The sequence below is a fragment of the Sesamum indicum genome, linkage group LG2 (genome assembly GCF_026168435.1).
Source record: "Sesamum indicum cultivar Baizhima isolate 11 linkage group LG2, ASM2616843v1, whole genome shotgun sequence".
In the NCBI taxonomy this organism is placed as follows: Eukaryota; Viridiplantae; Streptophyta; class Magnoliopsida; order Lamiales; family Pedaliaceae; genus Sesamum; species Sesamum indicum.
In genome coordinates, this window is record NC_142658.1 from 18704932 (window position 1) to 18720649 (window position 15718).

The 15718-nt window shown below is 32.0% G+C and overlaps 1 protein-coding gene across 4 annotated transcripts; it reads right to left on the minus strand.

The window, feature by feature from the left end:
* Positions 1-3739: 3739 nt before the first annotated feature.
* Positions 3740-14927, minus strand: LOC105156147 (protein indeterminate-domain 4, chloroplastic). 4 transcript variants are annotated; one of them, XM_088877747.1, is made up of 6 exons: positions 14910-14927; positions 9505-9671; positions 8787-9183; positions 6458-6993; positions 5335-6023; positions 3740-4062 (listed from the first exon to the last, which is right to left on the minus strand). In XM_088877747.1, the coding sequence occupies exons 2-5, from the start codon at positions 9668-9670 to the stop codon at positions 5386-5388; spliced, it is 1737 nt and encodes a 578-aa protein (XP_088733873.1). In that variant the 5' UTR covers position 9671; positions 14910-14927; the 3' UTR covers positions 3740-4062; positions 5335-5385. The 4 variants fall into 4 exon arrangements, with proteins under 4 accessions (XP_088733873.1, XP_020547771.1, XP_088733872.1 ...); XM_020692112.2 differs by lacking the exon at positions 14910-14927 and adding an exon at positions 14704-14720; XM_088877746.1 differs by lacking the exon at positions 14910-14927 and adding an exon at positions 9999-10237.
* Positions 14928-15718: the final 791 nt, after the last annotated feature.

A 15718-nucleotide genomic window follows, 5' to 3' on the forward strand; every position in this document is an offset into this window, starting at 1 on the left:
CTTGTTTAGCAATTAATTGCCTGACAATGGACTGGGCTCTTGAGGATGGGCTAAATTCAGCTTCGGCCCAATCCCTTTTGTTTCACATTTTGTGGCCCAAATCTTATAGACACTCGATGTGATCGTATTGATTCTGGAGCGGAAACGGCGCCGTTCAGAAGCGAACTGTCGGAGTGTTTAGAATGAAATTATACTTTTAATTCTAGGATATGAGATTCAATATTTTTATTTTTATAAAAATTTTAAAATAGTCTAAAAATTAGAAAAGTTCGACATATTTAGTTTTATGCTTTACGAAATTTTAAAAATTGTCCTAAAATTGAGAAAACTCGACACATTTAATTCCATAATCCCATAAAATAGAGAACTAAATGGGTCAAGATATCTCAATTTGAGACCGTAGAGAACTAAATGTATCAAGTTTTTTAATTTTGAAACTATTTTAAAATTTTCATAAAGTAGAGGACTAAGTGTGTTGAACCCCCATTTTATGGGACTAAAAGTATAATTTTCTCGAGCGTTTAAATAAAATGAGATTATATAGCTTATGTGATGTTAGTGATGACAAATTTATAATTAATTGAAAAATTTAAAATTAAGTTGAGGATTCCTTACTTTTCTAAATAAGCTTATAAACATTTTCTAAAAGATTGCCAAATACTTTGTAATATTTTATGAAAAAACTATAATTTCGTTTCCGTAATTATAGGGGTGGCAATTTTGGTCTTTGTTGGATTCAATTTGATAATTTAGACCTATGATCTAAAAAAATTGACAGGTCAAGGACAAAATTAGTTGAAAATTGCAAAATTAGCTTGATTTTTATGTGTGCGCCTCATGTGACCTCCAAATTCCGATCAAATTGTAATTTTTGATGAATTTTGTCCTTAATGTTCCAAATTTATATCTCACAAGTTAGTTTTGTTTTTTGATTAGTCCTATAAATATTTTTAAACTCACCACATTATATTCTACAACTACAAAAAATGAAAAGATTACATTTTCATCTTGAAACTTAAGGGGAGTGGCTATTTTGGTCCTGTATGAATCGATTTTCGTAATTTACTCATTTGACTTTAAAAATTTGGCAGTTTTGATAACTTTTTACTTAAAAAATGCATGTGTCGGGCACATAACTTTTACAATTGGGACATTTTCTAAAAAACTCACACAACCAAAGTTGTCAAAATTTCAAAATTATAGGACTACTTTGTGAAAATCAATTCGCGCAATACCAAAATATCATCCCTTAAGTTACAGGACGGAAAATACAATTTTTCCTTAAACAAATCTTCTGTTGAAAAATCCACTATCTTTTACTTCTCATAGAAAAAATAAAGTAATAACATCTATAAGTGAAAAATTAGAGCCTTAAGAATATATTTTTCAAGCTTTGCGATTTGGCGAAAGTTGTGCTAAACACGTAAATTATAAACATATCATTTTTATTAAAAATTCACCTAATTAGACTCTGCAAATAAATGAATGGGAAAAGTATTATTTTAGTTCGCTAAGTATGCCTAATTTTAATTTTAGTTCGATAATTATGTCTATTTTTTTTTATGTTCAATAACTTACGAAATTGCTTACTTTTAGTCCTCTGGCAGATTTTCGGATAAATTTATCCTATACGACTTTTGAAAGGCAGTTTTAGTCCATATGCACTCATAGGGGTAAAATTGTCCGAAAATCTGTCAGAGGACTAAAAGTAAGCAATTTCGTAAGTTACTGGACCTAAATAAAAATGAACATAGTTATCAGACTAAAATTAAAATAATATTTTTCCCTAAATGAATAAACTCCATATTTAAAACAATTAGAGCCGCCAATGAGGTGTAGTTTAGTTGGTGAAACTGATACCTCATGATTTTAGAGGTAATGAAATCAAACCCCGCCTTATATATGGGATATTGTGTCTACTAAATAGTAGGTGTGTTGTTTCTCCTTAATAGTTGAATAGTTCATCACTCTTACTTAAAAAAAAAAAAAAAAGACAATTAGCGTCATAATCTCCAACAAGTATGCCGCAATCATTTTATTTCTATTAATAATAGTTCATTGCTCATACTTCAAAAAATAATTAGATCCATAATCATAAGTATGCCCTCATCATTTTATTTCAATTAATAATATATAGTTTATTGCTCTTACTTAAAAAAAAATAAAAATTAGAGCGATAACCGCCAACAAGTATGCCTCCAGCACGAGGTGTATTGAAGACAGTGCTGAACTAATAGATTAACAACATACTTTTATTGAAAAATTAAAGTCTTGAAAATATATTTCGCAAGCTCTGCAAATCAACATGCCCTCAACATGAGATTTGATGAGGGTCGTGCTAAACAAGTAGACCATTATAATATTATTTTTTTTATTAAAAATTCACCTATTTTTTACTCCTCTTACATAAGTATGAATGAACGTCCAAAACCATACTTCAAGAAATTAGTGTCGTAAAAATATAATTTTCAAGCACTGCAGAGAAATATGCCTTTAGCATGGGTTGTGCTGAGGGCAATACTGAACAAATAGATTAAAAACACTAGTAACTCAATTTTGCTGAAAATACCACTATTTTTTACTCATCATAGAGAAAATAAATCATTAACATATTTTAATTGAAAAATTAGAGCCTCCCCCATCTCCTCCAGCAAGGGGTTTGGCTAGAGCAGTGTTGAACAATTAGACTATAAAAATATTAATTTTTGATAAAAAAAATTTACCTTTTTCTTACCCCTTAAAGAAATAAATCAATAAATTCCATAATTAAAAAAAAAAATAGACTCACAAAAATATATAATTTCAAAGCACTGGAGATCAAAATAGCCTCAACATAGGGTGTACTGAGGCAATGTTGAATAAATGGACTAAAAAAATATAAAAACAAATTTGGTTCATAAATGAATTGATTTTTATAATTTAGTCCTGTAATTTTATAAAATTGACAATTTTATCCTTTTTGACTGAAAAAACACGTGTCGGACACATAACCTTTAAAATTGGTGCTTTCAAGCCAGATGAAATCAAAATTGTTAAATTTTTCAAAATTACAGGACTAAAATTACGAAAATCATTTCATGCAAGACAAAATTGTCATTCCTCCTTACAAGACAAAAACTGCAATTTCCCCCCCTAAAATTTTTACTTTTAGTCCCAAACCTCAATTCACTTAAATCTAAAGCTCAACGGGAATTAAGATCGTTTTCATTAAAAATTTAATGGAATTAAAGACTTTGGATTAAATTGCTAATTTTTTGAAGTTATAAAATGTACTGTACGATAAATTAAAAAATTATATGACCAAAATTCCAAAAAAAAAAAAAATAACTTATGAAACATAAAATGCAATTTTCCCAGAAGGAAACACATGTAAACTTAGGATTTAACCTGCAGTGTATGTAATAAAACTTTCTTCTAATAAAACAAGATTATTGGCAGAATAGGAGACTATATATTTCATGTGTAATAAAATATCTCAACTTTGTACAACCAACTTTCAAATACGCCAAACACTAGTGTGGCTGTAATGTGAAGACCGTATATTTTTCAAATACAATCTTATACGTCGTACGTACAAATTACGTACACAAAAAAAAATACAGTATACAGATCTAATATACGTATAATTAAACACTCAATCAAGAGCACCACACACCCCATGAACACATCAAGATATATAGGCCATCAATTCAAACAAAAAATATAATTAAAAGAAGAAAAGGGCAAAACTCTATATTAATTAGAGTCTAAAAATTTCTCCTTAATTATAATATTGTAAACTTTTGAATTCTTTTTCTATTTTTTTTTTCATAAAATAAAAAAAAAAAAAGAAAGAGAGAAATTCACACTACAAAAATTAACAAGGTTTGCATGCCTCCTCCTGTCTTGATATTTTTCTAGTTGTGGGCTGGCTAATTAAGGATTATACATGTAATTAAGACCAAAGAAGAAGTAGTACAATTACTTCTTTAATTCATCAGAATCCATCGCCTTCATCCGCAGCTGCAGACAAGAACCCTAAATCCATCATCTTCTTCATCAAGATCTATACATGATCATCTCCTGCACTCAATTAAAATCAAGATAAATTAATTAATTAATTAATTAATTATATCAATATAATGTACAATTAAGATATATATAGATAAATTAGAAACAAAGAGAAGAAAAAAATTAACATACTCTCTCTCTCTCTCTCTATATATATATATATATGCATATTATATATATTATTAATTGGAGCATTTTTAAAACGTAACATGAGTTGCACATTCATTTTTTTTTAGGAGAGTGATAAACTCCAACAAAAAAAAAAAAATTAAAATAATGAAAATTAAAAAAATTCAGAATCAAAATACTACTTTAAAAAATTAATAGACGAAAAGCTGTACGACTTAAGCTACTGGATAAAAAATACATTTAAATCTATATAAATATGTGACAAGAGAATTTTTATTTCTTTTTCTCGTTATTACAAGTTTTTCTTCTTAATTTCCACATCACACCCACCCTTTTTCATACATGCATGTCCTAACATTAATGTATAATAATGTGTACAACATGATATGATTATATATTTGGAGTTATGAACTATTTAACTCGTAAAAAAACAAATAGTTAAAAAACGACATAAATATAATCAATATTTATAACCTAAGTAATTCCCTAATATGATAAATTTCCCTAATTTTCAACCTTAACTAAAAACATAAAATATAAAAGATATATAATATTTTAGTTCGAACATTCTATAGCAAAATCATATTACACTTACACATGTATGCGCACCGCTACATCACATTTTATAAAGTATTTTCTTGAATATATAAAGTAACATGCAGTCTATCCGTGTGGAGGCTAGTATGTACAAGTTATAAGAGAAGTGATATTTTTTTTTTCCTAATTTAGGGTCTTCTTATTTTTGATCTTATTGGTTACGAAATTATCATTTTTGATCCCCTAATTTATAAAAAATAATATTTTTAGTTCTATAATACATTTTCATTATATATTTTAAAGAAAAATATTGTTAGAGTCCTTACACTTTTGGTCTCATATGTTATGGAATTCTCATTTTTGGTCTTATAATTTTAAAAAAATAGCATTTTTGATCTTTTCATTTAACGATCATGTGGCATTTTCTATTAAACATCTAATAGAAAAATATCCTGGGATCAAAATTATTACTTTTTAAAGTTATGGGATAAAAAATGAAAAATTAGTAATCGAGAAAAGGCCCTAACTTACTTACATGAGGAAAATGCTATTTCCCCCTAGTTATAATATACTATTGAGTGGGTAATATTCTAGCATGGTTGTAATGAATTGAATTACCTGTAATAAAATGATCTTGTCTTCCTCATCGAACCCAAAGCTTTCCACCCTTCACTGGAAATTCAAATTCCCCCCTCCAAATCCATGGCTTTGAGACCCAGTGCTCTTTCCCTGTGAATCCAATGAGCTGATCATATCCATCCCATTATTCTGCTCTCTGACGCTCCTCACGATCTCCCCAACCCCAAGAAAGTCCCTTGTCAATCTCCCTTGCTCCAGGCTGCTGAACCCACCGCCTGGATTCATACTATTACCACGGATCAATCCTCTGTACTGATGATGATGATGATCATGATCATGCCCAATACTGCTCTCTTGCTGATCATCATGATTCCCAGTGCTATAACCGCCGAATATGGTTCCTGATGAGCTGCTGCCGCCGGCGTTGGCAATGGAGTTCATCACCAAGTCATGCAGGTGGTTGCCTCCGCCATTAATGTTCCCCCCGAAGACTGCTGCTGGTGAGCCACCGGCAAAGCTGTGGCCAACGTCGAGGGACGAGTGGTGATCGTCGGTTGATGACTTTCCAAAGCTTTTCAGCAGAGAGGAAGCGCCGGGGTTGCTGGTGGTTGAGCCCAGTTGCGCTGCCTTTTGGAGCAGTGCCGTTGCCGACATGTGTGCGGCGCTCGGGTTTTGAATGGCATGCGATGCACTGTAGAGTGAGGGGATCGCGATGCTCATGAGATTACCTGATCATGAGAAGAGTGTCAATGAGAAATGTAAAATGGGGAAAAATGAAGAAATAAGAGGGCAGAAACAGATTAATTAATCATATGACGAGTGTATAGTATTATTACATTAATCATATGATCAGCTTAGGTTTGATCAAATCCATGATGGGGCTACAATAACCATTCAAAAACAAGTACATGAATTTATACTTTTTCTTCTTTAATTAAGTTTCAAATTTCTCAACACCTAAAGCATTTCTTTCAAGTATCACAATTTGGATTTTCTTACGTGCAACGGCAATGAAAGCATCAGATAGTATGAATCATCCCATGTCATCACAAAATACGTTGTACTACTAACGCATATTGTGATGACATCGAATTATCCACTGCTTGATGTTTACATGCTCGATGCATGCAAGAAACACCAATATAGATATATGTATATATACCTGATGAGAAGAGGGTGGAGTGATCTTCTCCGCCACCGGAGTGGTGGCTTCCGTCCATGGTGCTAGTGGTGTTGCTACTGCTGGGGAAGAAGCTGAGGTTGAAGAGACTGGCTGTGGAGGCAGATGAGGTGTTAGCATTGTTAACCTGGAGTTGGGGAAGTTGCATGAGTCCATGAAGTGAGGGCTTGTTTGGCAACAATCCATGTGGAGATTGGTTTTCCTCATGGTTCATTGCCACTTGTGGCTGCAGGAATAGAGCTGGAGAAGGTGGCAGGCTTCCAGCCGAAGGACGAAATCCCTGGCCCACAAGGGTTTCAAACTGCGGGCTGGGCCTGCCACCGCTGCCCAACCGGAGAATGTCGTGATGATTTGACAAGTTAGGCTGATGATTGATTTGATGATCTTGCGCTGAGGACATTTGGGAGAGGCCTAATAGGTGACTGCCAATGCTGCTCAAGGAAGGCGGATTCAGGTTCCGCGCGCTCTCCTGGGCCAGTGCATCGCAGAAAGCCCTGTGGGTGATGAAGCTGTCACGCCTGCAAGAGTTAATTTCACTTAGAAATGAGATGGGAATATAATTGAGAAACTTATTAGGGATAACTCTACATTGATGCAAAAAATGTCCAGAACTCCAATGCAATGAATAAAGAATCATCAATACATGGTTTCTTGTTCACATCTCAGCAAAATTCGGGCCGGGCGGTGTATCCACATTATTTCGGACAACTAAATTGTTGTCACTGAATTTACAAGAAGACACTATGGGGATCCATATATTTTCAACTAACTTATGTAATACATTTGATCTACATGATTTGAATTAATGTCTCTATGTCTCTAACATAATCTACAAAATGGTAAGAGAATTGGGTACGGCAATGAGGTCATGGTCACAAGCTAGTGTGCTTTGTCCGAATTACTATAAAATGTCGACATTTTAATTTGTTCCGTAATCCTGAACAAGGGAATCGTTACGGAATAGAATATATTGCTGGTAGGAGGATTTATAGTTTTTTAGCTGCAGAATGCAGAGAGAAAGGTTGGGGGAAAAAAGACAAGGCATATAATTGAGGATGTTAGGTGGGAAAGAATTTCTGTAATTCTGACAACATTATTATTAATATTCCATCAATATTACCCCTTTGAAATATATGAACAAATGCAAAAGAGGGGTTTTCTAACAGACCATAATAAATTAATGAATTTATTAATAATCAAGAACCTAGATGCAGTGAGTAAATGCACTGAGTAACTAGTTTGGAGGTGATATGGGCAGGTTTCTGGTCTAGAACAAGACAAGAAATTGGTAAGCAAATTAAGAAAGCATGATGATGAGAGTGGTGTAAAAATTGAGGTAAAAACATGGAGGCAACATTGAGAACATGGAGAAGCAGTACGTGGGAAGTCTGATGAATAATTGAGGGAGAGGAATGAAAGAGTTGTGTCGGAAACTCAAAACATTATGATGAGAAGGGGATGGGGTGTAAGAAGTACAGAGGTGAACAGAAATAGCCAACCCACAAGAGAACAAACCTGGTATCTTAAAACTTTTACTTACATGGCTTGTTTGTTAATACCACGTGAACTGGGAAAAAGAGGTAAAAGAAACTAAGGCTGTATACTGTTAGAAGGACGGATGTTCCAAGAAGAGAGAGAGAGAGAGAGAGAGATTCGAAACAAAAAACCCTCTTAGGTCATGGCGTTTTCCAGAGAGCAATTCACGTGGAGCCATTTTTTTTGACAGGCAAAGATCCAAAGAACAAAACGAAATGAAAAGAGAGGAACCAAACTAAATTCCAAAACCAAGAAAACAGGAATTGATGGGGTGTGTGTGTGTTTATGTGCGTGTAGGAGTGTGTGAGAGAGAAAAAAGATACATAGAGAGAGAGAGAGGAGCCACAATCTGTAACTGTAGTAGAAAAGCCAGAATTTCCCGAGGCGGCCCGTGACAACTTTTTTCCATCTGCAGTTATCACTCAGAGAAAATAATCTACAAGCCCTAAGCTAAAACCCCTTAAATTTTCATCATTGTCACTAATTTATATCCTATATATATATATATATATATCTCCTTTCTCCACACCCCAGCATTTGATGAAATAACACTCCAAGTATTAGCCACACTTATTATCATTACTACTGTAGATGCAATCGATGAGTCGATCGCATCCAATAAAAACTCCAAACTCCCTTCTGATCGTAGCTATTAATCATCCGCCCCAAGAGTAGCACGCGTAGAGTTAAAAGCCGAGTTTCTTACTATTAGTTGATCATACTCCTCCAAGAACAGCATGGAATAACAATTAAAGATGGAAAATTCAGTACGTACCGAGAGAAAAGTGTGCCACAGTCGCATCGGTACTCCCTAGTACCACAAGTCTTGGAGTGGGCTTTCCAGTCGGAATGGACCGCGTATTTCTTGGAGCACTTGTCACACTTGTACTTCTTCTCACCATGCTTTCTTGAGTAATGCTTCTTGATCCCGGTGAGGTCTCCGAGGGCTCGGGCCGGGTCGTGGTGGACGCAAGTGGGCTCCGGGCACAGATACACCTTTCTCTTCACCTCTTTTGTACTCTTCTGCCTTAGCTTCCACGGCAGGTTGTGTCCTCTTCTGTGGAGCTGGAGATTTTGCTCTCTTTGGAACCCTTTGTTGCAAACCTCACACACAAACCTGTTTGTAGCCATTAGGGTCTTGGGAGATAGTGCAATTACCTCCGCGTCTGGATCTGTCATGCCAAAACAACAATAAAACAATAACAATTAATTATATATATTTATTAATAGAAAATAAGCTGACAAAAACTTAATCAACCAAGAATTTAAAGAGCACGAGGTGGGCTTAATTAATTTTTTCAAGATTCCATTCCATCTCCAGATACAAGAACTTTTGGATTTTTTCCTCATAAAAGTTAGTTTTCTTGAAAAAGCAAATTGAAAGGAGAAAAGGGGTGTGGATGAAAATTCAAGATTTGGGAGAATTGAATTGATTCGAGTCCTTTTTTGGGGTGAATTTCATGCAGATTCAAAAAGGGTTTTCTGGTACTTGCTTGGATTTCCAGGCTGATTCCTTCTCTTCTTGATCGACGAAGAAGCGGACGCCGCCTGGGGCTGAGAAGCTGGCGCGGAGGAAATAAGCTGCTGCTGCTGCTGATGAAGCTGGTTCTCATTTTCATCTCTCATTGCAAGAAAAGCTGATGAAGAAGAAGCTGCCATGCTGAATAAATTCAAAACCCTTCTTCTTTCAGTATTCAAGAATTCTTGATGTGCTTTTCCTCAACTGAAAAACACACACACACACACACACACAAATCTACAAACCCAAGAATTAGAAAACCCCACTTACAAAAATCAGCTCGATTAATTCTCACTCAATTAAACTTCCTCCCGAAATCCACAAATCAAGAAATTAATACAAGGAATATATGCATACATCTGAACAGCTAAAAACTGAAGCAACATAGAGAGAGAGAGAGAGAGAGAGAGAGAAAGAGAAAAGATATCATCAAGCCATGGATATAGCTAATTATCTGTGATGTGATACTTTTTTTTTCTTCTTTCTTTTCTTTGCTTTTGCTCTCTTCTTTCTACTGTATTCCCTTGCTTTCAGTGAAATGAAGTTTTCGAAAAAGATGCTACTTAGGGTCTTCTATGTGTTTGGTGCCCTCCACAGACACAAACACATATCCATTTAGCATTTTACCCCCCTCTTCTTTTTCTTTTCTCTTTTTTTATACTCTCATCTTGCAAAACAACCGTATCCCTTACATATTATACACAATACATACATATATATATATATAGAGAGAGAGAGAAGTAGGGTAGGAGAGAAGGTGGATTTCAGAGCTTTCATCCTGAGCCCACGTCCCATAGTGTGTCCATAAGCGGCGAAGGATCGGGTCCACCGCCTGGAGGTCACCCTCCGGACCCCCACACCCCCCCACCCCACCCCCCACCCTCTCCAATATTTCTCTCATTTTCGTATCTTTTGGTCACATGAAGACAAACATACCTTCGTCACCTCTTCTTTGGCAGTCACAGTAAAAGAATTTAAATATAATTAAAATTAGGTGTGTATTATATAGTCAAGATTGTCAGTATATATAAATACATATGTATATATATGTTCTTGAGGTTCGATGTTAGTCCAAACACAACACAAATTTCCAGTACTATAATACCTTAACACTAAACATGGAACCCTGTTGTCTGAATATAATCATCAGCCTTTTTCAAAAAAATTTTGACTTCAATTTCAGACATTCTTCACCATCAAGAAATTAAAACTCAAAATATTAAAATATATATAAAGTAATAATTAATTTTATTAATTATATTGTGCTAGAAGGCAACAGTGAAATTTTATGTATGTGGGGTTGGGGGTGGTCACATCAGGGAATGATAGGGTAATTCTGTCCACTTGATTAGAAGTAGGTATCACAAATTCCTGACCCACAAATAAACCTAATGATTACTTACATGGAATTAAATATTTATATATATATATATATATATAAACATATAGCTCTTTCATTTTATTTATATATACATTATTGAAATTTAATTAAATGATAATTAGATGTTTATGTATATGTTCTTTGATAACATTATTGGATAAATGGAAATCGACTATTTTTTTATGTAATTATAGAATAATTTTATTAATGCAATTTCCAGTATCAATTTTCTATAAATAGTACTGTTCTGGCCATGTACAGTAATGAATATGAAGATATTTGGAAAACAAATACAAGTATATGTCACCCATAAGGCTACAATATGTATACAGCCAAATGCTGCTGCAATGATATTAGAAATAAAATGACTATCTCTACTCATAAATATATTAATTTTAGAAATAAAATGACATCTCTACTCATAAATATATTAATTTTTTTTATCCGATGGTAAATGTCTTACACGCGACATAGTTAATTTTGGGATTTCTAATTTTTTCTTGCTCATATGGCATGAAGAACGTAAGAAAAAAATACAACATTGGTCCTAGAACCATAGGAGGTGGCACATTTAGTCCAAATGCAAATAGGGCAAAGATGACACATCAATAAAACTAATCGAAAAATTAAATATCGCCAAAATAAAGGGGTCACTGCCAAGCATGTCCTAATTTTTGGCCAATTTTAACATTTTCTAATAATATTTTAATTATAATCCTCATTTACAAATTTGAGGTTGGCGAGAGCCAAAAGTGTCATCCCCTACATATAGCGGACCAAATTTGCAATAATTACCTAAATATATAAACTTACATTTAATCTAACTGAGAATCTAACTTGATTGGTTCAAATTAATTACTCAAAACAATTAATTTATTCTTGATGTTTAATTATTAATATTTGAAGAAGTAAGTAATGGTTGAGTTAGGGGTGATTATGTGGAGGGGTAGTGTCAATTAAAGAGCAATTACAAGCCTTTAGGTGGGAATTAAGAAGAGTGCATTAAGTGACAAAAAACAGTGACATCGTACCACAAAGACTAAAAATGGACAACCTCAATTTTTCAACAAAGACACCTTCTCCCTCATCCATATTGTAAAGTCATGTATACTTACATCATGCGTATACGCTCACAAAATACACACAACCACACAAATACAAGGATATATACTATGACTTTTGCTTGTCTTATTTAAGCTTATAAGCAACAATAATATAGTTAATAAGAATTCAAATCAGCAACATTAATTAATAATAAGTAATATATAACTCTTATATATATATATATATAGTACTTAAATCGTCACTTTATCCAAATTATCGATCGACAAATAATAAATTGTGTAGTTACAATATGATCTTAACAAAAATTTCACCAATTACATTGATGATAATATTGTTGTTGTCATATACATATATATGTAATTAATTATAATTTCTCAGTCATACAAACTTAATATAATTTTTGTCATTAAATTTGTGAAATTAATCATGATAATCGTAACAATAATTAATATCATAAAATATAGTTTTTGTCATTATGAAACTAATCTAATTATACATTATTGTTGTAACAAAATATATCATCCCTTCTAAAATATAAATTACGACAGTTTAAAATTATCACTTAATATCTTGTGACTAATGTTTTTGTTTTCCACCCCACTCTTCAAACCCAATATTTCCCAAAAATCATACTCATAAAAAAACTTTACATGATACCACATTTCATGAAAACATACATATATCATCATCATATATGTAAAGGGAAATTATATTTTGATTCCCGTATAACAGAGGATTCAATATTATTAGTCATTTGTCATAGTTACGAGAATTTTCAGAATGATTCTAATTAGAATTTAAAAAATTCGACACATTTAATTCTATACTTTATGAAATTTTTAAAATGATCCCAAAATTAAAAAAAATTGAGATGTTTAGTAGAGGACTATACGTTTTTCAAATTTAATTTATAACTATTTTGAAAATTTCATAAAGTATAGGACTAAATATGTCAATTTTTTTTAATTTTAGAACAATAAATCCAAAAATATTGAACCCTTTATCCTGTAGGATTACAAATATAATTTGCCTACATGTACGTACACACACATTATAAAGTTTTAATTTCAATTCAAAAAAAAAAAAAAATAGTTTTGACCTAACAAGATGTGACGACTCAACTCTGAAAAGAAAAGATATTTTTCTCATCTAAATGTCAAAAAGTAACAAATTAGATAAAAAGTTGTTAATAGAATGTTCTCCATAGTCTGTAATATAGTAGACTACGATCCGGTCTTTATAATTATATTTTACTACAAATATTAAACTTTTAGAGGGTGCTTAGAAATAATTATTGCAACACAAAGATTGCATAGGTTTAAATATATTTTTGGTCCTGTAATTTTAATACTTTAGCATTTTTATCTTTTTTTTTTTTTTGGACTGCAAAAAAGTCTTGTAACTTTTTGATATTTCGCAATTTTGGTCCTTCTTATACCGGATTTTGCAAAAATTGCAGAATAAATCATGTGCCACTCACTATTTTGTTTTTCCAGCCATGATGGCAAAAGTGAACAAATCTGAACAAAAACCCCAATTTAAATGAACCACGTAAGGTGCACATGATTCATTTCAGCGACTTTTACAAAATTTGGCACTGGAAGGACCAAAACTTTGAGATGTTAAAAAGTTACATAACTCTTTTTTAATACTAAAAAGATTAGGATCAAAATTTTAAAATATCAAAATTACCGAATCAGAAATATATTTAAGCGGAATACATATATGTAATTAAATTCCCAAGTGCAGAGGACATTTCACAGAATTGGTTTTATGCTTAAAATCAAACTATTAATAAATATACATAACAATATATATATATATATATATATATATCATTGTTTATGTTTTATTTCTCAAATCTCTTTGTGAACAAGAATACCCTTGAAGCTACAAAAACATTCATTCTAAATTTAACTATAAAATATTTTTCATTTATTAACAAAGGGTTCGATGCCTTTGTGTTGACTTTCACATTGCAGAAATAAATAAAATATTCCCTAAATTATAAATAAATTATAATTAAAAAACCATGATAAACACCAATACTATTAATCCATTTCAATTAAATTACCACATATACGATTCATTAATATTTATCATAATTTTAGTCGTGCCTAATAAATTATTTGTCTTCGTTTGATGAAACAACAGCTAATCACAGCCGTTGTACAGCAATAGTTGAATATTATTTACCACGGTTAACAAAAAGTATCATACTTTTCCTATTGACAACTTCTAACAATTTTAGTTGGTTTTCCCTACTAAATACATAATTAAGACATAGGTAACATTCAAGAATCGATCATGGAACTATCTTCGATTCATTATTTTATATAGAAATATTGGGATAAAAGGTATATAAATAGATCATAAAATAATTTCAAAGAAAATATAAAAGAGGAATTTAACGCTTTCATTACCGATTTTGGAAAACAAAAGAATGAATTTTACATGATATATAAATATGCGGAGAAGATTTTATTTCAAACCAATTGAGTATATGTATCATGATAAATAAAAAAAAAGAGAAGAAAAGTTAAGAAATAACAACCGACATCCAAAGTCGATTCCGATAGATACAATCTTTAATTAACCCTAATTTTTTTCCGCCTTTAACTCACATAAACACAATTTTAGTAACTATTTTTTTAATTTTGTGGAAGAAATAAACATACATATAATGGAAATTTTATTATTAAAAAGTCGAAAGAGATTTCAACTCACCGGACCGCTTGTGCTTTAAAGTTGAGTCGTCACTGGATCTATTAAATTAAGAACGATAATTCATTTACGAACAGGAACGGTTTAATTGTAAAAGATCTCGTCAGAAAGAAGGACGGCAAACATTCAAATCTATTTCATTTCACAAACATTTAATCAAAATAAATATATATTCAATTTAAAATTTCATAGAGAAGAATCGAAGTTACCCGAGATAAGTAGTAGAGAACGTTGCGCCCGCCGACCGATTAGTTTTGGCAACCCTAATTTATATATGTTCTTCTGTATTTATAGACCAATTTCACATGAATTTTCAGAAGAATTTATGAGAATTGGAGTTCAAAATTCTGGCTTAGATTACAGTAATAAGATTAATTGTAGGCTGACAGAATCTTATTTCCAGGTAAGCATTGAGGTTCAAAAAATGCATTATTACAACAACAGCTAGCTGGCATATTTATTTCAGTTCAAAATCAGAATGTTGGGATAGAATTTTCTATTTCAAATTTTATTGCATCTTCTATTTTAATTTATATATATACACGTAACACACGCAAAAAATGTTTCTCAAATAAGACAAATGGTATAATTTTTTGTATACCAAATATGTAAAATAAAATAAAAGATATATGTAAAATTTAAAATAAAAAATTCGATTTGCGCGCAATATGTCTCCTTAAATAAATTTAAGTTTGGGAAGGATTCATTTTCCCTCCATGAGTTCTATAATAAATTTCAAGTGTCAGCCTGAGTAATTTTAATGAGAAAGTCATTTAAAGAATATCTATAGCACATTATAAAATTCTGTTTGTTTATGTTTTCATTTCTAATTTTTAAATTTTAAAACATAATTGAAGTGAAAATATGTTTATCAGTACAATGTGGTTTCCTTGTGCAATTACAATGTGATTCATGCCCTATAAAATAAAATAACTAATTGCGGATGCTTGCAATGAATCCCAAAGAAAATTCGTCTCAAAATAAAATTTGTGACGAACATTTCAACAGATGGAAGCTT